Source organism: Vidua chalybeata, chromosome 11, assembly GCF_026979565.1.
Source record: "Vidua chalybeata isolate OUT-0048 chromosome 11, bVidCha1 merged haplotype, whole genome shotgun sequence".
Lineage (NCBI taxonomy): Eukaryota > Metazoa > Chordata > Aves > Passeriformes > Viduidae > Vidua > Vidua chalybeata.
In genome coordinates this window covers 12,840,787-12,863,349 of record NC_071540.1, presented here as the reverse complement: position 1 = coordinate 12,863,349, position 22,563 = coordinate 12,840,787, and the positions used below count along the sequence as shown (strand labels likewise).

Genomic DNA, 22,563 nt, shown 5'->3' with positions numbered 1-22,563 from the left:
TAATGGAGCTGTTTCCAAAGGAATAGTGGCAGCATGACCACTAAGGAGAGTGCAGGAGGGGATTGTCTGCTCTGGAAACATGCTGTTTACTAGAGGGATTTATTGAATGAACTCCATGTGCATCAGAAAGGGACCATTGCACGTGAAAGGAAAATGTAACTTTAAACTGGCTTTTAAATAGGAGAAGGAGGCAGTAGTTCTCTGTTTGGGTGCAGCTAACCTAGTGCACTGGGAGCATACAATTGGGCAGACAAGAAGAATGGTAGATAAGGGAGGAAGAAGTGAACAAAGAAAGAAGAGTCTAAGTTGGAGAAAGTGGTGTCAGCAGTGCATGCCAGAGGGTCTGGAGTGAGCAGGCTGTGCTCGCTCACCCTTTGTAATGGGATTGCAGCAGCAGCACACCGTGAGCTGGGGCAGCTGCTGTGCTGTGGGGAGGCTTCCTCTCTGTCAGTAAATGGGGCTCAGAAGAGCCCAGGGAACACCCAAGAGCAGCACTTTGCCCCTGTTGGTCACAGCTCTGTTCAAGTGCTCGTGTTGTTGAGTGTGATGGTACCAACACGGTAATTGCTTGAAGGGTATTTCAGTGGCACAATGCCTGTGGTTAAGGCTGTTCTCCAGTCTTTCAGGAACATAGGAAAAGTCTTTCAGAACAGGGAAATTGCCACTGGTTTGCACTTGTTTAAAGCCCTGAATATGGCAGGTTATTGCAGCTGATGGAGGCACTCAGAATAAAGCCTGTGTAGTGACACCTTCCACCAGCTGAGAATGTGGCCTGAGACTGTTTGAGTCACGTGGCAGTTACAGGCCATGGTGCCAGCTATTCACTCTGTAAGCCTTAAATGGTACTAAAATGTCTTAAAATCCAGCTAGCGTGTGTTAGATGTTCTCAGAGTCAAAGTATGGCTTTACAATTTTAAGAAAATCAATGTTTTAAAGTATTTACATACAGCATTTGCATGTGCTGTACCTGTGTACAGGTAGAGAAAGTAGATAGCCATGTCTTTTACTGTTACTGACCATGCTTAATTACCTCTTTACAATGTCATTAACTCAAACTGTTTAACAGAATAATTTATTTAAATGAGAACTTACATTACTTTTGTTTTAATACAGGGGTGTACTCTAATGTCACAGAGTTTTCTCGGTTTGTTAACTTTGCAGGTGCACCGAAGAAGAAAGCAGTAAAACCCCAGCTTTTATGAGGTGTTAAAATGTGTGTCCATCTATAGAATAAATTGTACTCATGTGTTACTATAACATAGTAGAATCTCTTGATTCTAAAGAAGCTAAAGTAAATGTTTCCCTCATAAAATTATCTGGAAATGATGTGATGTGTTCTATCTCATATTGTAGTCTTTCTCCCTAAAACTGAGAGAAGGGAATTTCACAGCAAAGAAAATTATTTTTGGAAGAAGAGACACAAAATTGTTACCTAACTATTGTGGGAGTCTCTTGCTGATTGCTAAAGCAATGTTTGGAGCCTGGCAGTGCGAGTGTGTGAGCACGAGCACACAGTCCCTGCTGGGAGCTCCGGGCTGGGTGGGGAGGCACAGCAGGCTCTGAGCCCCCCGGGGACAGGGCAGTGCTGGCTGCCAGACCCACAGCCCTCCTCTGAGGCTGCTCAGGGGGCAAACTGAACTCGGGAGGGAAGAATGATTTTGATGTTAAAAGGTGCTGCTTTGCTCACTGCTTGAATTGTAAAGTTTCTGCCTTATATTGGTTGTGGTCTTAGCTGTGTTAATGTGCTGAATAAGAGAACTGATCATTTCCTGGCCGCTGATCCTCAGCGTGTGTTTGTCCATGCAGGCAAGAAGACAGCAAGACCCTAGTCCTGGCTCTAACCTGGGCAGTGGTGATGATCTCAAACTACGTTAATCAGCGGCAGCAGGCGTCCCACGGGTCTGCACACATGCATTGCTTCTACTTGGCAAAGGATTGAATAAAAGACCAGAAACTGTGATAACTGGGTATATTATGGTCTGTTTCCTGACCTGCGGCAGTCGAAGTCACCACGAACTGCCATGGTTTGCACTATGTTTATGTTACAATACCTGCATTTCCCATTTTAAGCATGTAGCCAGTGGCAATTCGAAATTTTGTTTTTCTATGCAAACTTATTTTTGTTGGCACTATTTTAGTGAAATGGAAACTTATGCAGCTATAAAACCATTTTTCTCAACTGTAATAAAAATTGTCACTTAAAAATAGGTCAAGATATTACAGATTTAGAACAACTTTTGGTTTTGTTTTTGACTTTTTTTGGTTTTTTTTTTTTTTTTTGTAAACTGCTGGAAGCCAATGCATTCCAAGCTTAATTTTTTAATATGGGCTTTTGGAATTCTGATTGTCCTTCTTATGTTCCTGCTTTGTTTTAGATAATGCATTCTTATCTTTCTTTCAGTTTTCTTTTTTCTAAATTTGCAAGACCTTATTAAAACTGCTGACATTATTTTGCATTATTTCCAAGCTAAACCCAGTGAATCAGAGCTGTTGGAATCAGTTGTAAACCCACAGTTACAGTTGCAGTATTTGTTTAACTGCTAACAATTCATTGGTTCGACTTTTAAAATGATAAAAATCTTAAAGTGTATATTCTCATGCATTAATGCATTCTGCCCCATTATCTGTCTTAGATTTTATTCTGTTCCAAATGAGTTTGGGTGGCTGTTATACCCTGTATATAGTGCTTTACTGAAACTCAGAGGAAGTCGCAGGCTGGCTTCTGTTTTATTCAGGGATTTTTTTAACTAGTTCTTCAAAGGGATACTGCAACTCCACAATCAGATTCAACAGCATTTAAACTGGGAACAAAAGTGATCAGCTGCCAAGGTGATATATATTAAATCATGTTTAAGATAACTGCTTTAAGTATATTTTATATCTTAGGCTTTTTGTAAAGTTGTGCTGAATGGTGAAAAGCTGAGATGAGCTTGTGTGCAGGAGCCTCATACTGCACATAGGCCCCTTCTATTAAATCTTATGCAAATTAAGACTGTTGCAGTATATATTGCATTTTCTAACAGGGTAAGATTTGGGATGAATTAATGTATGAATTAATCTTGTTTGATTTGGGGTGATGGTGAATGGACTTGCTCCAAAGATTTCATTGCATCCAATATTTGAAGAAAATGGAGTAGAAATGTGATGTCATTTGGCTTTGTTAAAATGTGGTGCTTCTTGTACAGCCCGATTGATTAAAATGTCACTTAAATACCTTTTTAAAATAAGGGATCTGAATCCGGTATTTTAAGAATTATTTTAAAGGTAGAAACTCTATATGGTTAAAACAGTATGGTTAAATCTTATTTAAATTCTATAATTAAAACAACTGTACATTCCTCATTAATGGCAAAACAATTGATGCAAAAGAGGTCTTGCAAAAATGTAAGCAGATGTCAATGTGAAGGAGAATCTTTGTATGTTAATAATATGAATATTTAACATTCACTTAAAAATGTCATTAACTGTAAACTGTGAGAATGTCATCAAATAGAAATATTTTGATACTTCAATTTAAATGTGATTCACCTGAAAGATAATCTTTTTCACTCTGTGGCCACATATTCTTCTTGCTCTTCTTCCCCCAAAGAAATAATTTTTCTAAAGTGTTTCTGCAAAGAGTTATTTAAGGGACACACGCATGCATCCGCACGCATCCCTAGCCTTGGATCTTCTCTGCCATCTGTGTATTTTTGATGGAATAGTCTGAAGATTTATTTTAAAAGGTTTTCCTAACGTTTCAGACAGTGGTTTTAAACCATAAGTACACAGGAAATGACGCTATCAGATATTAACGTTGCTATCTCTATGTAAATACTGAACTTTCCCTATCATCATTTAGCATTCTGCTGCTTTCCATATCTTAATGCTGGCATTAAGATCACAGCCCTTACCCTCTGCTGGTTAGTGCAGACTTTTTAAAGTGCATTTTAAGTTATTGATGCAATTTGATATTTTTCATAATTTCTATTTAAACTGAAGTTGCATCATCTTTCTTGAATTCATCTCCTGTAAGAGTTGCCTTAAGCTACAGGATTGCTTTTGCTACTTTTTGTGTTGTATGTTTAACTTTCATAATAAACTTCTGTGTAGTGAAAACAAGGTGTGCTGTAAGTTTATTTGACTCCCTGGTAGTCCCTGCTGACATATTTTGTTTAGGTGCAAGGCTGCCTTGATGTCCGTGGCTAAAGCAGTGGTGACATCCAGTGGTCATTATCTAACTGACCTCTCTCCTCCGTGTTCAGCTGCTGCCTGGGAGCAGCCTTTAATAGAAGGGTCTGCACTGGGGAAAATGTGGATTTTGCTGCTCTAAAACTCTTGTTTCTTAAAACTGATACGCCCTGCTTACTCTGAAAGCATGGATCTGCTCCAGGGGCCCCAAGCAAGGGGCTGTGTGTGCTTACAGAGTGCTGTTTGTGAGCACATTGTGAGAGCAGCCACCAGACCTTGGTAATTGTGCTGCTTTGGGTGAGGGGGGAACCAGGGGAGTTACATGTGTAAGTTCAGGAAATGTGGTAAAGTTCTGTGGGGAAAATATGAATGTTGTATGCTACACCTGAAAACCTTGTGAACCTGCTAAAATTTTAGGTGATATAACTTCAAATAGCTAACACTGACTGACTGACAGTGCTTAAGTCCTGAAATCAGGTAGAGGATTGCTTGTTTCCTAACAATGCTTTAGGAATGTTTACATGCAAAAGGATAACAAGTGACCTTATTTTAGACTTTTAGCACCTGGCTGTGAGCAGACCAGAGAGCACCAAAGAAAAACAGCAGTGCTGTGACCTGTGGCTTTCCAGGAGATGTTCTTCAGTGTGAAAGGGAGGTAGCTTTTGAAAGAGACAAAGGACAAGCCATGATGCTCTGCTTCTCTTGCTGAGGGCACTGGTGTCTGCCAGCTCTGCTGTCCAGGGGGTTTTAAAGGCATCTGGAAACAGCTGTTCACAAGGCCATTGGGTAATTTGTCCATTTACCTGCAAGCTCATGGAGGAGCTCACTTTTCTGCCCAAGGTACATCACAAGTGGATGAGTCTAGTACTTGTACAACCTTTTCTTGGCTGAAGGTAAAGGACAGAGGTACTTTGTCCTCTGGCTCTTCCTAGATAGAATTTACCTCTCAAGTGTGTGACTAGCAAAGGGAATCTGAAAATCTCCCTGCATGAGGCACACAGAGCAGAAGATAATTTTAAAAGCATTACAATCCAGTGCCTTAACTAGCATGGTTTAGAGATGGCTGTCCTTGATGTTGGAGTGAAAGACCACTGGAAATGCTGGAACTTACTGGAATTGAGAAGGATGTCAGCATCTGGAGCCCAAAGACATCAGGTGAGGTATGGTCACTTCCAGCTGGGCTTTTTAACCTCCTGCTCTGGAGGGTTGAAAGGACCAACCTCCCACTACACCACCTTGCTCAGAGCCCCATCCAATTTGGCCTTGAACACTTCCAGGGATGGGGCATCCACAGCTGCTCTGGGCAACCTGTGCCAGCGCGTCACCACCCTCACAGGGAAGAATTTCCTCCTGATACCTAATTTAAATGTCTCATCTGTTAGTTTAAAGGTGTTTCCCCTTGTCTTGTCAGTCCATGCCCTTGTCAAAAGTCTCTCTGCAGCCTCTTTGCTTACTGGGAGGGCTCTAAGGTTTCCCTGGAGCTGTCTCCAGGCTGAGCTCCTGTCTACACAGGAGAGGTGCTCCAGCCCTCAGAGCTTCTTTGTAGTCTCCTCTGCGCTTGCTCCAGCAGGTCCATATCCTTGTGTCAAGGACCCCAGGGCTGGAGGCAGCATTGCAGGTCGGTTTCTCAATGTTAGTCCCTTTACTGAAGTCCTCAAAACGTGGAGAAGCAGGTTTCCTAGTTTCTCTTGAGGGAAACAGCAGCTGTCCTGGGCTCGTGCTCCCCTTTCTGAAAGCAGAAAACTGAGAAAATGAACTGTGAGTGAAAACAGCAGCTTTTCTGTTCCTGCAGATCTGTGATGGTTTGTCTAATAACAAGCCTCGTTCAGGTAAGGGCTGGGAAGTTAGATGAAGATGTGGTTTCAGAGAACTCCAGAACTGCACGGCCTGGGATAATCTTGGCAGGACTTCTACATATTTTTTTGTTTGCTGTTAGTTCAAGACTCTGCTCTATCATAGATGTATTAAAGAATCCATCCTGTCTGCACAGAACTAGGACCAATTTCTGTGAAGTTGCATTATTTTGTTACTACATTTCCAATGCAAATAAGAGAATGACAGAAATGGCTTCAAGGATGGGAATTGCAGTGAGAAGTTAGAGCAGAGTGAACATTTGCATGGGCAACATTTCTCATAGCTCATTTGCCTGACATCCTGTCTTCACACTGCCACCAAATGTAAATCCCAGGCCATGCATATTCATCAACTGCTGCAGCTCAGAGCTACTCAGGGTTTAAGTAACTATTAAATAGGTTTCTCAATTACAGGTTGAGATAAGTGAATTTTCAGAATTGCCTTGGGCTCATTTCTTAAAGCTCAGGAGTGAGAGGGGTGGAAAAGTAGCACAGAAGAGCAGAGTGCTGCCTCTCTGGTGCTGTCACCTGGCACAAAGGATGGCTGGGAGAAGGAGTGGGGAACCAGAACACTTCTTGCTCAGTTTTGTGCCTCTTACTGAGCCTGCTCCACAGTTTATCACAGCTGGTGAGACTTCTGCCAAGTCTTTGTTCCTTCCCACAACCCTTCTGTTTCCTACCCTGTTGACTTGATGATGGGGTCTTGGAGGACATGGGTTTTCCTGGGGCTCCACTTTCTCTTGTTCTACAGGCTGTGATTCTCTGCTTTTCATGGGAACTGGTGGCTTTGCCCCTTTCTCCCTTTTCAGTCTTCTTTCTTCCCTGGAGCAGGTCATGTGTTTAACTTGAAAACAGAAAGACCTTTCAGAGATGGAGCAAAATTTACACCTGAAAACTCCTGGCTTTTCCAGCTGCTATCCAGGCTTGCTGGGAGAGTCTGTCCCTCTGAGCCTTTCCCCCACCTGCTTGTCCAACCCTTTCAGCTTTTGTTACTCATACCTTACAAAAACCCAACAATGCCTAGGCATAGAGAAACAAGCTGTGCAAGGGAACCAAAGTTTTTTGTCTGTGGGATGCACTTGTCCCTGATCACTTCCCATGTCACTGTTACTGCAGCAGATGATGGGGGTGGTTCTGCTGCTGTTGCAGCAGATTTTGGAAGAATTTCAGGGCTTCGGCCCCTCACAGCAGTGGTGCACAGGGGGAGTTGACATCCTGATGAAACCCCAGGAGCTCTAAGCTTGGAGGAGAGCAGAGAGGTTGGTGGAGGGAATGTGGTTTTGCTGCTGGATTGCAAACAAAGCTGTAGGGGGGACAACTCTGACCAGAAGACAATTCTTAATAAAGGGGCAGCTCTACCCAGAAACACCAGATTTGCCATCACCTCAGGGCCAGGAAGGCTGCTGAGTATCTCACTTCCCAGAATTATGTGTCACCTACCCAGAGGAAGCAACAGGTTCCCTCCTACCCCACCAAGAACAGCCTGTTCTTCACTCCAGCCCCTGCTCCCCTGTGGCCCCTGCATGGGGCAGCACTGCAATGAGACACCTGCTCTAGAGGTGAGATACTGCAACCCCCTTCCAGCACCATCCAGCCCCTCACTGGCCTTCCCCAGTTGCCCCAGCCAACCAGAGGGTTGCCACCAGCCTGCAGACACCTGGGCAGCCTGTCCACGGAGCCAGGAGCCTGTGCCCACAGCTGCTGTGGCCCAGGAGGATGAGGATAGGGAGGATGGGGATGCTCAGACCTGCATGAGAGCCAGCTGTGGTCCAGCTCCAGGTCACAGAATCGTACAATGCTCAGGGCTGCAAGAAATCTTGGAGAGCTTTTAGTCCACCCCGCTGTGATGGACAGGGAACGTTCCAGGTCATGTGTCCTGGCTGTGCTTGAGGTCTGGGGGCCAGGGTGAGGAGGGAAGGGAGGGACAGGCAGAGCTGCATGCACAGACTGTCCCTGAGCTGCCCGGTGATTGCCTTGTGCTCAGGTCAGAACTGCTGCTGAGGAACCCCCAAACACTTCCTTGGCAGCGACAGCCCCGGCCCAGAGCCGCTTGGCGGATGCTCCCACAGAGATGAGAGGACAGATCCTCTTTTTGGTTCTGCTTTCAGTTCTGCTCTGCAGAGCACATCTGGTGTATGACTGCCGGGACCCGGTGCTGGTGGTCCCGTTGGCCGCGTGACTTTCTGAAACCACCAACCCCAACAAGGTGCCTCATCACCAGCTCCTTCAAACCCTCTCCACATCCAGACCTCTGCCTCTGGGGCAGGATGTGCCAGTGGGACCACGGGGCACTGCACTGGGAGGAGGTTCAGGGAGCATCTCTGTTGTTGGTTCTATCCACCACAGCCCATGAGTAAGATCCAAGTCACACCCTCGCTGCTCGTTCGCCAGAATTCAGTGACAAAATGGGCAGAGATCTTCAGGGGCTCTGAGAGCGCCCCTGCAGCTCTGACTCATCTTCTTTTAAATGATGAAACCCCAAGCACCAGGGCTGGAGCAGGCTGGTGTAGGGGGCTGACCCCCCTCCCTCTTTCTCATACCATGCCCCATGGCCCTTTCTCATCAGCAGCTGTGACATTCAAACATCCCTTTTGGAAATATATCTGGAGGTAAAACTGAGCCCAGGTAAAAGCCCTGCCACATGTGTAGCACTCCTGGGTCCATAAACCTTTGCAATAAGGGGTTTGGGAATTCTGTAGAATTCCCCAAATCCATCTTTTACCTTTTTTTTTTTTTCCCCATAAAACCTGTGCTTTTTTTTTTTTTTTTTTTTTTTAACAGAATCACTTTTCCCCAGGCTAAATTTTCCCACCAGTTTTCAACACATGATTAAAAGCCCAGGTTCCCGGCTGGGCGGCAGCCGAAGGCAGGATGCAGTGGCCAGTGGCTCCTGGAAGGACGGATGGTCCCTCGCAGCAGCTGCTGACGCCGCTGGCTCCGTGCGGAGCGGCCCGGGAAGGAGCGGGTGACATCCCCTGTGCCGCTGCCCCGGTCCTGCCGCACCCCGGCTCCCTGCCCGGCACCGCGGCGAGCTGGGCTTCGCACCCTGCCCACGCCTGGCAGAAAGAGAAACCAGCGCATCTGTTTCTAATGAAGCCGAAGCCAGTTTAGATCTAGCCCTGCACGAATCAGAGCTTTTGAAATATATCTGGAGTTCTGTGAAATGCGCATAAAGTGTGCCGGGCGGGAGGCGCTGCCCTGGGGCGATGCAGGGGAGCCGCTGCCTTGTGGTGAACAGCCCCTCCGTGGCCAGCTTGTACAGCAGCTCCCTTTCTTTCTCGGGAATGCTCCATGCCCATCCTCCGGCCCTCGCCCCAGCCCTGTGAAAAGCCCTGTGTGGTGGGGCAGGGGCTGTGCCGGCTGTGCCTCTGCCTGGTCAGTGTTTCAAGTACCTTATCTCATCAGCACCCTCGGGTGAGCGCTGGGACCCTCCCGTTTCTGCCCATCTCCAGACACCAAGCATGGTGCAAAAATTCAGGAGAGCTTTTGCAGCTGCCAGAAGCCCAAATCTGGGATGTGAGAAGTGATGCTGGTGACCACCGTGGTCCTGGCTGAGGACAAACTGTAGCCCTCACAGCCCATGCCAGGCACATATCACCTCCCTAACCCTGGCCAAACACAGAATCACCTCCAAAATCTTTATTGTGGATGTGCTGCACAGCTGCCAGCCCAGCACACCCAGCAGGGAGGAGGATGCTGCCCTGGCGCAGGTGAACCGCAGCCCAGGGAGGCTCCGGACCAGGCTCAGGACAGGCTGGAGGCTCGGTGTGCCCGGTAGGAAAAGGCACTTCTCCCCCAGCAGCCCTCGGGTGCACGGCAGCGGGGCAGCTCCCCGCAGCACATCAGCTGGGCGCTGATCCCGCCCGTGTTAACCTTGGCCGCCGCTCCAGAGGGTGTCAGGGCGACTGAAAACCATCCCGGCAGGGCAGGGCAGGGCAGGGCAGGGCAGGGCAGGGCAGGACAGGGCATGCTCAGCGCACGCGAGGAGGGGAAAAGCGCTGAGGCAGGGAAGAACGGAGCCAGGGGTCTCCTGGGGAACGTCCGGGCTCGGTGCTGCCAGCAGCCCCTGCCCGCCCGGAGACCCCAGCCTGGCACTGATGGGGCACTCCGCTGGAACCCGAAACCCTTGGCTGTGGGATAAATCCCCCTGAAGAGGTGGGATAATCCCCCCTTCGGAGAGTGCAAGGTTCTCTCTTGGAGCTGACATCCCTGTTTGGATCCATTCCTAAGTGCCAACCCAGAGCCTCGCAGCAGGAGATGCACCTCCAAAAACTCAGAGCAACTTCAGAGCTTTACAGCAAATATCTTTCCTCCAACTGAATCAGAGCTGCCAAGGCTGGGATCTGCTTCCAGCCCGTTTTTACGAGCAGCCACGGGGCAGATTTCCTTACAGACCTGATGTGTGCTGCTCTTGAATCCGATCGGGAGAGGGCAGCTCTCCTCCGCTCTGCGCACGGCTGCATCCCACGCCTGCTGGCCTGGGGGAGTTTTTGTCCCTCCTGGTGACTTCTGCAATTATCTGCTTTCTTCTAACCGGCTGGGTTGAAAATCCCAGCTCTTCTCAGCCAACATCTCCCCACAGACGTGTAGAATTTAGAAAAAAAAAAAAAAAAATTTAAAAATTCTGAAAAATTTTAGAAAAAAATCAGTAAAAATCCATTAATCCCCTATAGCTCTGATCTCACCCCAAAATGTGATGGCATCGCAAGGCTTTGGTAGAAGCATCTCCGATGGATGCACCCACTGCCATTCATTCAGTCAGAAACATTAACAACAGAGCCAGCCTTTAAAAATTGATTATGATTTTCAGAAAGCTGTGCATTGCTTCCTGAGCCCTGGGGCTGAATTTTTCAAGAAGTGCTCCATAATCTGGAGAGTAAGAAGGGTAATTTTATCCTTCTAAAATTTAAGTTTTGCCTGTCACAAGCAGTTGACAAAATGATGATGCTTTGTCCAATCTGCCTCAAAAGTGCCACCCTGCCTGGAGTCACTGGGGAGTCTGGGTGGCTCCCCCAGTCACTCTGGGGGATTTGATTTCTGCTGCCCATGTTGGTCCCCACTTGGGACCTTTGGCAGTCTGGTTTTGTGGTGGAGACACACAAAGAACCTCCATCCCAACACCTCTGTGGATACTGGCTGATCCTGACCCCTGTGTCCAAGGGGGAAATCATCCCCATGAGCAGCTCGCGGTGCCTGCTGGGCTTGGGTGAGAAGAGGTGTTGGGGGATCTGGGAATTTTCATGATGAGACTTTTCATAACTGCTGGCTCAGCTGTGTAAAAAAAAACCCCAACTTACCTAACCCAGTTTGCAGCTGGATTTGCAGGTGGGAGAGGTTCTGCAGGAGACAGGAGCAAGCCAGTGCCCAGTGGGGATGGGGCTGACCCTGGGGGTTCCCAGCTTCTCTCTGGAGCTGGTCATCACCTCTGCAAAGCACCATTGAAGCCATTGGAGCCACGGGCTCAAAAGCAGCCCTGGAACTGCTCTCCTTTGGTACAAGCAGACAGCAGCCATGCAAACAGCCTGGGCTGGGTTTTCTGCCTTCTGTGACTCGGGATATGGTTTCTTCTTTACTTGTCTTGGCTGACAGAATGAAGAATGTGATCTGAAAGGAAACCAGCTGCTCTGGGAACCCAGGGAGGATGCCTTAGGTGCATGGGGGAGTTCTGCACCCAGAGAAGGGGGAGGGCTTTGGCTCCATGGTGGGCATGGGTGCAAGGAGCTGCTCCATCTCAGCCGTGCCTGGATTTTCAGCCAGCTGGGATTTTTTCTTGGGCTGAGCTCCTGTCTGGGACCTCCCTCCTCACCCTGGGGATCACTGCACTTCACCAGAAAACACCCAGCCCTGCAGGGTGCCACTGCCCTTTCCTGCCCAGGCTCTGCCCTCCCAGTAATGTCAGGGCTGTGTTTGAAGCTCGGGGAGGAGGTGGCAGCCCCTTGTTAATGCATTGGTGAATGTTTTGAAGGACAAAGCCCCGATCTGGCAGTGGCCATCCCTTCTCCACTTATCCTGGGGTTTGGCTTGATGTGTGAAAACGAGTGGCAGTGGAGAGGCACATTCAGAAATAATTTCTTTTTTTCTGCCATTGTATTTGGCCTTTCTTCTCCTTGGTGAATTCACCTTGTACTCATGATATTGTCCTACAAAGGATGCTGAATCTTTTTGAATGAAAGCCCAGACTGTTGCATCCCCCAGTCTGCAGCACTGGGCATTCAAAGGGCATCACCAAACACAGGAATGAGGTGGAGAAGGGTTTCTGCAAAGCCCAGCTGATCTGCAGCCACCTGTTTTCCACCAGCACCTCAACCTGAGGGCTGCACTTGCCATGGACCTGCTTTAAAGTAGGTGCTGTGCTTTGTATCCTGTTAAATGAATACAAGAATCAAAGTTTCCAGCTACATATTTATTCTCTCAAGTACATTCCTTATGGGTGTCACATTATGAACTTACATATAAAAACACACAAATACTGTATATATACAAATATATATATATATATATTTCATACATCTACAGTGAGCTGGAGAGAAGCAAGTGGCTCATAAGGATTAGCCCTGCTCCCAGGAGAGGAAAGGCTAATTTCTGGTTTTGACCCAATAAAGATGTGTCAGAGGGCTGGAGTGAAGGGGAAACATTGGCAGCACCTCTGTGCTTTTCAGCACATTAAGATGTCACCATGCCTGAATTGAAAAAAAAAAAAAAAAAAAGGCAAACAAGGCATGAATAATAAGTAGAGCAACATGCAGCTGACTTCAAGGGAAAACTAATTTCCCTGGGGCTTGCTCCACTCCATATACATTAAAATCTCACCTGCTTTGACAGCTCTGTGACCTGAAGAGAGATGCTGAGAAATGTGGTGTTCAGAGCAGAGCCTGGCCAAGGTCCTGCTCCCAAACACGGCTGGGGTTTCTTTTCAATGCTTTGATCCCCCCTGCCAGCCATGGCTTGCTCTGCCCATGGGAAGGAGCCGCAGTGCAAACCTAGCTGAAATTATATTTGGCTTTTTTTTTTTTTTTTTAAATATGCAGCCCTCAAATTCCTGTTGGGCTGCCTGAAGGGTGTGCTTTACTGGTGTTTTCTGTCCTGCTGTGGGACAGTCCATGTGACGGGGCTGCCCTGCTGCAGACCTTGCTGGGACATGGTGGGCACAGGGATGGGGCAGGGGGTCAGGATAGGACTGAGCAGCAGACGCAGCAGAGGAGAGGGGACAGAAGATGGGTATCACCTAAGGAGATGTTTTTCTACCACCCTCAAATAAATATGGAATAAATGCATCTCCCCTCACTTTCTGCTCCCCCCAGAGCCTCAACCTGCCAGCAGAAGGAGTTACAGCTGCTTCCACACCCTCTGCACCCTTTTGAATTTCCATCACTCGTGCTGCCCTACTCCAGAAGAGCTGTCACTTTGTGTGAGTGTGGCACGGGTCCATATCCTTGGTTTTTCTCTTTTAGTTCTCTGCTTATTTGGGCAATGCTTGACTTGATGCCTTTCATCTTGGATCAAGTTTCCACCATAAAAACGAGGGCTGGTCTGATGTGGGTTGTCCCAGGTGGTGGCACATCCCGGCACACTGGGAAAGGTCAGTTTCCTCCTCAGCTCTGTGGATGTTTCTGGCACCTGGGGTCTTTGGGTGTAACCAAAGCAGGTGCTGAGCCCCATCCCAAGGGAAATGTGGGCTTTCCAGGGGTCAGCACTCTTGGGTGGCACTACCCTTGTTTGCTCAGACAACAGTGCAAAGCCAATGACCTCATTAATCCTTTCTTCTTTAGTGAGTCACTCTCAGGCTCATTTCAGTAACTTTGCTCGTGCCACTGACTAATTTCTCCCCAGCTCTTCTTGTCTCCACTCTGGCCTTTCAACTGGAAAAACGGGACGGCCCTGGGTAGTGGTTGGGGTTGGTTATTCCGTTTTGGATGCGAGGTTATCGTGTCCGGTGTAGCCGGGGCTGCTGCTGCAGGTCCGAACCCCGCCTGCCGGGGCGGGACTCGAACCCGGGTCTCCCGCTCTCCAAGCCGACGCCTTCCCCCCTCGCCCACGGCCGGGGGGCGGGGCGCACCCCCATGCCCCGCCCTCGCCCCGCCCCCGCGCGGGCGCGCCTGACGACAGCTGCAAAGCAGTTTTTCAGCAGCCGCAAGTGAGGTGAGTCGCGGCCCCGCGGCGCGGGGGGGGTCGGAGCCCCCCCGGCCCCTCAGGCCGGGCCGGGCCGCCGGGACGAGCGGCGGGGCCGCGGCCGCTCCCCCGCCCCGCCGGGGCCGCGCCGCCCGCGCTCCGCGACCGGGCGGGGCGGGGGGCGCGGGCGGCGGGGCCGCGGGGCGGGGAGGGGCGGCCGGCGGCCGCAGCGGCGGAGCCCGCGCCTTCCCCCCCGCGGCAGCCCGGCGCGGTGAGCCGGCGCTGCCCCCGGGGGCTGGGGGCGGCGAGTCCCCTCAGGGGGCGGTGGCGGGGCCGGGCTCGGGCCGCGAGCTTCCCTCCCGCTTCCCTCCCGCGTCCCTCCGCAGGGTCCGGCGCAGCGACCCGGTGACCGCCGTGCCAGCCCGCGGCCTCCGCGCTACCTGAGCCAATGCTAGATCTGGAGGTGGTGCCCGAGCGCTCTCTGGGGAACGAGCAATGGGAGTTCACCTTAGGTAAGTGCGCTCCTTCCCCCGGCCCTGGGCTGAGCGGGTCCCCTCGGCATCCGGCGTCCAGAAGGGCTCTCCCAGCGCTCTCGGGGAGTTGGAGAGAGAAAGGGAGCGAGAGCCAAAGCTCGCCTTTCGCTGTCGCTAAAAATACTAAAGGACGAGCTTTAAGGATTTCCTTGTAGTTCATAGTTTCACCTTTAGCTTTTGCGTGCCGACTTGTGCTTTGTTTATCTGGTTGTGTGCTTTCATGCGCTCGTTTGCTTTCTTTTGTCTTGCCGTGTAAGACTCGTCATTCTTTTAAATAACTTCGAAAAGAGGAAGCATGAATGTGCTGATTGTCACCTGAATATGTGTCAGGTGATACTGGCAGCTTCAACTGTGCGCTGATACTTACTACAACTGCTGTGCTTTTCTGTACAAACCCTTCATAAACATGAGTCGAGTTTCACAATTTCTTTGTGTCGCTGTTGGGTTGCGAAATAGTGGAGAAAGTAAACTTTGGAGATATTTTCTCAGGGTTGGATAACAAGTGTTTTTTTCCTCCCAATCATTTATATTTTTTCATCGTGCTGAGTAGTCCTTCCCTACCAGTTATTGCTCCAGTTACTGTGATGAGAAAGAACTTTCCCCAGCTGATGCAAATTTGGCTGGTGCCAAAGTGTCAGGCAGGACATTTAAATGAGCAGTTGAAATGAGATGATGTGACCTGTGTTTTCAAGCAGATATTGGTAGTTGTTAAAACTCTCAGAAGGTACTGTCGATGTCACTTTTCTGAGTGGCTGTGTGACATGTCAGTGTTGGTCTCTCTTATTTCTGTTTTCTGTCATTGCTGCGGCTCTGTGTGAAGTTAATGGTGATGGGAGTTTGGTAGATGTAAACTGTGTGTCACCCTCTGTGTGTGTCTGCCTGAGCTGGAGTTACACTCGGGCTGCTGCTCTTGTCACCTGTGACATCGAGGGGACAGACTGTTCCTAAAGACACTGTTACACAGTTGCCCTGACCTGGGTTGGACCTAAGGAGTGGTGCTGTGCTCTGCCTTGGGGTTATTTGTATGAAACCCATCAAACACAAAGGGCTGTCTGTGCTGCTGTGACTTCAGTCAAGTACAACTTGATGGTTACCGACAGGGCTCAGTGGCTTTTGGAGGCTAATTATAGCACCTCAGGTCCCACCCTGGAAATCTTGGTGAACTCCTTGTACCCTAAACGTTCTGTGCTCTCAGCTTTGTGTGACCTTCTGCCATCCTTTAGTGCCTGTGTTACCTGGGGAAAAGCAACCTCCAGCTGCATACCCTGACTGTCTTCATAAATACAGAGTACCAGCTCCCCTCCATTCTCTGTATCACAACAAGCAAAGGAAAGAGAAAATGTTTTTCCTGTTCCCAAGGAAAGCCTGTTAAAGCAGTCTCATGGTTAAAGTTTTCCAGTGTCTCTGTGTATGTGCACGCACACGCACATGCATAGATGTGAGAGGGAGGAAACTCAGCTGTGTTTCTTGCAGTAAACATAGCCACCACGTGATGTGTCTAATATATAATTAGCATGACCTGCTGGTGCAGAGCAGGAGGCTGACTAGGTATTAGGGTACTTGACTTTGTCCTGCACCAGCGATGGTGTGTGAAGATTGTCCCTGCTGACAGAGCTGTGGTAGTGCTGGTGTAAATGGGGCTCTCCCTGCCAGCGCTGGTCTACTCATTATTTGTTTAGCTCTGCTCTTAGCAGAACTAATGGCAGTATTCCTGAACTGCTGCTGACTCTGGCTTCCAGTACTGTGCCCACAACGGAGATGACTGAGGGGAAATGCCAGGAAAATTTTGTACATGACTTTTTGGATTCTGTTTCTGGCTCCAGTGTTGACTCACTATGTGACTAGAGCATAAAAAATTTACCCGAGACTGAGCTAGATACCTGTGCCACTGCACCTCTTGGGCTGCGTTCCTGCTGTTTTAAAGGAGAACAATTAAATACTTACTCTGTAGTGCCTACAGCTATATTATTCCTGTTTGAGATGTATAATTTCTAAGGCATACTTGCATTTCTCTTGGGCTTTATACTTTCTTTTTCCCACCGAGTTTCACGTATCTTTATTTAATGCATTATGGTTCATCATAGATTTTCTTGTATTTTTCTCCTAATTTTTATTCACTTCTCTGTACCTATCCCTTCAGGCCCTACAGTCTTAGCATAGGCTGATGCTTCAAGCCATGATGTTCCTGACCAGTGTATGTGAGAGAACTGTCTTGTGCTGCTTGTATCACCCCAGCATTTAGAAGAGGGAAAGGTCTGTGGCAGAGGAACCCTAGCACTGGTCTTTGTGGGCATTACTGCCATGGCTCAGTTTGGTTGGCTGTCTGATGTGCTGGAAACCATGTTTGCTTCCCCATTCCTTCTGACTGATGAGCAAGGGAAAAAGAATTCTTTGTTTTCCTCTTTGGCTGCAAAGGCTGACGAATGTTGAGGAAAAAGGGGATGTTGTGTGTGAGAAGACTGGAGAAAAATAACCCATTTTTTTATTCCTCCTTTGACTTTCTAGAAGCAAATGGAGGCAAAGGGAGGGTACTGGCTGTTCAACACATTTTGGGTCCTGTAAACTGTTCCTGGAGAACTTGGGTTGCTCACTGTAGCTCTGCTAAGCAGCTGCATGGCCAAATCTGTTTGATTCTCAGTGACTGAAAACTGAACCAAGCCAGTCCATGTCCATTTGCTTGCAGCCTGAGAAAGCTGTGAGTAAGAGAGTCACAAGAGCCATCTGTTTGCACACTTAGCAGCCCAGCATTGCACCAGTTTACGTCGGACTTGGTGTTTCTGCACTTCTGGAGCCAGGTGCTTTTTGAGTGAATCCTCACGGGCTGCTGGCACCATTGGCCTATGGGTCCTGTCAGCTGTGCTGGCTACACTGCAGCCTGTGCCACAGGTTTATTTTTTAACTGAGCCCATGGGCTTAGCTCTGCAGGTCTTTTATGAATACTGACTTAGAACATGGGATTTGTACTCTTCAGTCAACCTTACTTTTTTTTCTGGATTCATACTTTTTGCTAGGTTGAGAAATGTGGAACTTTTACAGCAGCATCTTTGATCTTAGCTTCTTGCTGCTATTCATGTTTCTATTCCATTTTGAAAATATTATCTAATACATAGTAACTGTCAACTTCAAACTCTGCTGCCTAGACTACAAAGTAACTGCTATTTCCTAGATAATAGGAAACAGTGCTGCTTTATTGTGTGGCTCTGCATTTTAATTTCATTACCGTTATTAAAATAACTCTTTTTTTACTTAATATCATCTACTGATGTATAATTTCTAGCTGCAAACCAAATTATCCCCAAGATTATGGGCTAAGGTGAAAACCAGTTTTGCAGACAGGTTTGTATATGGTATTTGCAAATTGAATCACTATAGTTCTAATCTGTACATCTCTTCTACCAAAACTTGATTTCATCATTTCAGCAAAGCTGCAATACATGGACACAACAATGAGAATTATATTTTTGGGGTTTGTTTTTTCAGTGTTATGCCATTATTACTTTAAAGCAGTACCCATGGTGAGCTAGATGTGTATGTTATAAATATATATCTATGGAAAGAGAGAGAGACTTTTCTCACTTTGATATTGTGGATAGTGTCTAAAAGGTGCTTTAAAACATGACATATTATCTGAGTTTGATTGGTGTAGCAAGTAACTAAAAGTTTTGAATGTAATAAATGTAGGTTCTGAGGTAAATTATGCCATATCAGACCAACTTTCTGAACATCTAAAAACTAGAAATAGAAAAGGACAGGGCAAGGAATGGAAATAAAATGTTAGATAACTAATCTAAATTGGGTTGCAGCAGTTAGTAGGAAAATAAAACTTCACAATTATGAGCTCATAACCTTGCTTTATAAATGCCTGCTTTGAATCCAGGAATGTAATCACATTTCATTTGGAAAGGCAACAGAGGTTTTTAGTGTGATAAATGATGAGGTGGTGTGATGCTATTTTTTCTGCAGACTCACCTGTTACATTCTGCTTTCAAAAAGATGTAATTGTAAAGATATACACTAAGGAAAGAAAATAAAGCCCTTGAAACTGTGAGAGGCTGAGTGACTCGAAGTGTATTGCCTCAATTGAACCAAATTTTTAGTATGTATATCCTGTCTGTAAACTGAGAAGATAAAATTTCCTCCTTGACACAAGTAGAGCCATATCAGCAGCTCATGTGGCCTCTTAGGTTTGAGGAGAATCATTGCTCTGTGCTAGTATTTGTATGTGTCTGGTATGAATTCCCAGTGCTCCATCAAGGTTAATAAAGTGTGAAATAAAAGGTGTTTCAGGGGCCTATTGAATGTGTATGGGAGTGCCCTAGCCAGCTCTAGTGGAGTTTGGTATGGGCTCTTTTATCAGTTATTGGACTGATGACCCCAAAAAGAAGAAATTTTTTTTGCACAGGTTGTGGTAAGCTCTTTGCTTTTTCTGCTTGAACTTTGCTGTTTAATTTTGTGTCTAGAGATACTTTTTTCCTATATGCCTAACAATTGGTAGGTAAACAATGACTGTTCTGTTTCCAAACACCAGGTCTGTGCTGATACCATGAGTCAAGTCAGCTTGTTTGTTGACCACATACCTTTCTGTTGTAACTCTGTTTGCTGATGGTGGTTTGGTTACCTCATGTAACCTTGCTGTTAAAAATCTTTGTTAACTGGTTTCTGCACTGAAGAAATACCTGTTTTTATTTCCAGGAATGCCGTTGGCTCAGGCTGTAGCAATTCTTCAGAAACACTGTCGCATTATCAAAAACGTCCAGGTTCTCTACAGCGAGCAGGTGAGCAGGGCATGGGCTGGCCTGGAAAGGCACCTCTTGGTGAATGAAAACATGCTTTGTGCTCATGGACATACTGTGAGAGTTGTGGGGCTATTTGAAATTGATCTACACCAAATTATTGCCATCACGTGAGAGTTGCAGCTTTTATAAGTGTCTTGTCAGATGTAATAATCCTCAGCACAGCAGTACAGTGATTTAACAACTGTCAGTTTTGTATATGCAGTGGAGGAGTGCCATTGTTTTTCCTTTAAGAAGTGAAATGTTATGTAATTAGCTGGACAATTTAATTCTAGTCTATTTACTTTATCATTGTGAAGTGGTGCTGCAGTTTAAAGAACTGAATCACTCATTACTTTCTGCTTTTGTGTTTGGTCCAGTGGTGATGAACCACTTCTGCACCTTTTCTCTGCATCTGCAAATTTGTCTGCAGAAAGTAGGTGCAGTGATTTAAGCCAGCTATAAATGTCTTAATCATTCTTCATAATGAGCATTAAGTTCCTGATATGTTTGACTTCCATCAAAAAGGGGACTAGAAGTAAAACCCTTCTGCTAGATCAAGTAAAATGTGTTACTCTGATGGAAGTGTAAGGGGACAAAGGAGTCTCGGATGTCTCAAAGGACTCTCCAGATGTTTTATGTGCAATGCCCTTTAATAAGAAGATGATATTCATATGTTGCAAATTACAGCTCTTTGCATCAGGAAAAAGGCAGAGTCTGTACAATGTTAGTTTGTTTCAAAATAAGGATTCAGGCCTTGTGCATTTGCAGTGAGTACTGAATGGCTAAGAACAACCTTGACTCTGGTGTTCAGTGCTGGATACGTATTTCATGTTATTAAATGAATTTTTTTTTTTTTTTCCTTTATGTGGATTTATGAGTTTTCTGATGACTGAATTGCAAATCTGACTCCTTGTGATTAATGCATGGGAGCATCTGTCTGGCAGTGAACACATTCCTTGTTTTTTGTGTTCTTTGGAGGGTTTTAGTTTTTTTTACCACAGTGCAATTGAATTTTTTCTAGAGTTATTTAGATAAAGGATGAGATTCCTGTTCCACTCAGATTGTAGAATCATGGAAGGATTAGTTCAGTGCTAGTAAGCAGAGGTGTATCACTCTTTGGTTTTTTACACCTCTTGGAAAGTTACATTGTTCTTGCCTGTGTACAGTAAGCTTCTGTTCTGGCTGCAGAGGGCAGATTTAGTGGTTTGGGTTTTTTTTTTCCCAAAATGTAATAAATGTAAAGATGTTTTAGTACCTGCATAGTCTAAAAAATAGTTCTTCCCATCTTTCTGGAATAGTTCTGATGATTTTTTTCCCCCTGTATATTACTGCAATTCAGTGCTGATATTTTTTTTCACATACCACTCAGGGCCTGCATTTGACTGTCTGGCTCTGTCCTCACCCTTGTGCAGAGTGTCATGCATTTCATTAGCAGCTGAGCACAAAGAGCTCAGTTCTTAGAAGATTCAAAGCTTTAAATTAACTTTGCCTTGCACAACTTTTATCTAGAAAAACTGTACCTGAAAAGCCTTCATATTTTTCTTCTTTGTCTTGTAAAAGAATGCCTTTGAGCACTGTGATCAAATGTTATTTAAAGCTGTTGCGTCTCTAAATTTGAATTTCTGATCCTGGAACTCCAGCAGTGAGTATTTCCTTTCAAAAATTTATATGGCAATTAAATGCAATTAGATCTGCCCATGGTGCTCTCTTTAACTTGACATAAATGGGATGCCCAAACTGTGCCAAAAAAGCTTGATGAATCCTTTTCTGTGAATAAAAAAAAATTAACTCATTTTTGGTCAGTTTAAGTGGGGTACTAATTGCCTTTGTTTTCCTGAGCTTTTTCCTGTGGGTTGTGGTTGATGGGATTGTTCAGTGATAAGTTTTTGATGTATCTTTGTGTAGATTAGCAATATAACTGCAGATCTGTGGTGCTTCCTTCAGGAATAGCTCTCCTGTTGCTTCTTGACATCATCTTTCATATTTGAGGTTCTGTTTTGTGTATTAAAAGTCACATGAACTAAATTTGTGCCCTTGAATCTTTCCATGTATTAGAAAATATGCCAGCATAGAACAGAAGCTATTTGCTGTGCTAATTATCAAGCTTTTCCTCTGATGTTTAGGGTTTTTTTTCCATCCACTCAAAAGTACTTTTAATGTTCTCGTTAATTTTGGAATAATCTTATGAAAACTATTGAGAAACCAATGAAATGCAGATAATATCCCATAGCAGAACAATGCAGCTGGTGTATTTGAATGCCAGATTACAAGGCTTTTTTGCTCTCTCTGTAGCCTTTCTAAATTAGATTTATAAGGGATTAGAAAATGACTGTCATGATCAACATTAGGCCTTTTTATCTCAAGATTGTAGTTCTGTTGCAATGCTGCTCCAGTTCTACACAGAGCCATAAAAATTTGTCAGCAAGAGTGAGGTGCTGTCAGTTGATGGCATTGTGTGAAATGTTGTGAAAGTCTCATTTAGAGCAGAGTTGACACAGCAGATCACTGGTGTTCAGGAAAGATGGGCTCCAACTGGACCAACTTCAGGAAAAGCGACCGCAGTGATCCAGAGGAGCAGGAAACCTGTGTCACAGGGGGTGGAAAGCCCCATGGCTTGTTTTGACTCGGTGATGTGAAGACTAGGACCTGATTACTTGGTTGTATGGTTTGGGAAGGGGTGGGACATGCACATGGAAATGCTCAGAAAGTATCAAGGCTAGAAGACAGTGCTGATGTGAGAAAATTGAGGATGAGAATTGGGCTTTTGACAGTCAAACCCCAGAGCTCCTCTCAGTAGAGCAAAGTAAGATAGCTTATGCTTAATTCATGAAAGGGCTGTATGTGTGGCTGTCCACTTTAGAAGCCTTTATTTGCCCCAGTTGTCCATCCCCATTCTGTCTTTTGCTAGGAAACTGCCTGGTGCAGTTCTAGGGCATGAATCTTGCTGCCTGCCTGCCATTCAACCTTTTTTCTCCTCTGATGAGACAGCTGTGGGAGATAGAGCATTTTGAAGCAAATGTGCTTTAGATGGTACATGATCAAAAAGCTGAACTGGGGCCAAGTGACTGTGTCTGTGTGGATTGCACTGGTAGAGCAGGGAGCAGCTTTCCCAGTGGCCCAGCA

At 46.3% G+C, this 22,563-nt stretch overlaps 2 protein-coding genes across 7 annotated transcripts in view; both read left to right on the top strand.

Moving 5' to 3' along the window:
- The window catches only part of CBFB (core-binding factor subunit beta), a 37,273-nt gene extending 33,172 nt beyond the window's left edge, over window positions 1–4,101 (top strand). For all 3 annotated transcript variants that reach the window (XM_053953202.1, XM_053953199.1, XM_053953200.1), the window contains exon 6: window positions 1,807–4,101. In XM_053953202.1, the coding sequence (XP_053809177.1) occupies window positions 1,807–1,875 (69 nt within the window). In that variant the 3' untranslated portion in view covers window positions 1,876–4,101. The remainder of the gene's footprint in view (window positions 1–1,806) is intronic.
- Window positions 4,102–14,451: 10,350 nt separating this feature from the next.
- PHAF1 (phagosome assembly factor 1) overlaps window positions 14,452–22,563 on the top strand; it is a 34,656-nt gene continuing 26,544 nt past the window's right edge. For 2 of the 4 annotated variants that reach the window (XM_053952825.1, XM_053952822.1), the window contains exons 1-2: window positions 14,454–14,644; window positions 19,358–19,440. In XM_053952825.1, coding sequence (XP_053808800.1) covers window positions 14,581–14,644; window positions 19,358–19,440 — 147 coding nt within the window. In that variant the 5' untranslated portion in view covers window positions 14,454–14,580. Of the gene's footprint in view, window positions 14,645–19,357; window positions 19,441–22,563 lie in introns of all 4 variants that reach the window. The other 2 variants (XM_053952826.1, XM_053952823.1) reach the window with 2 other exon arrangements.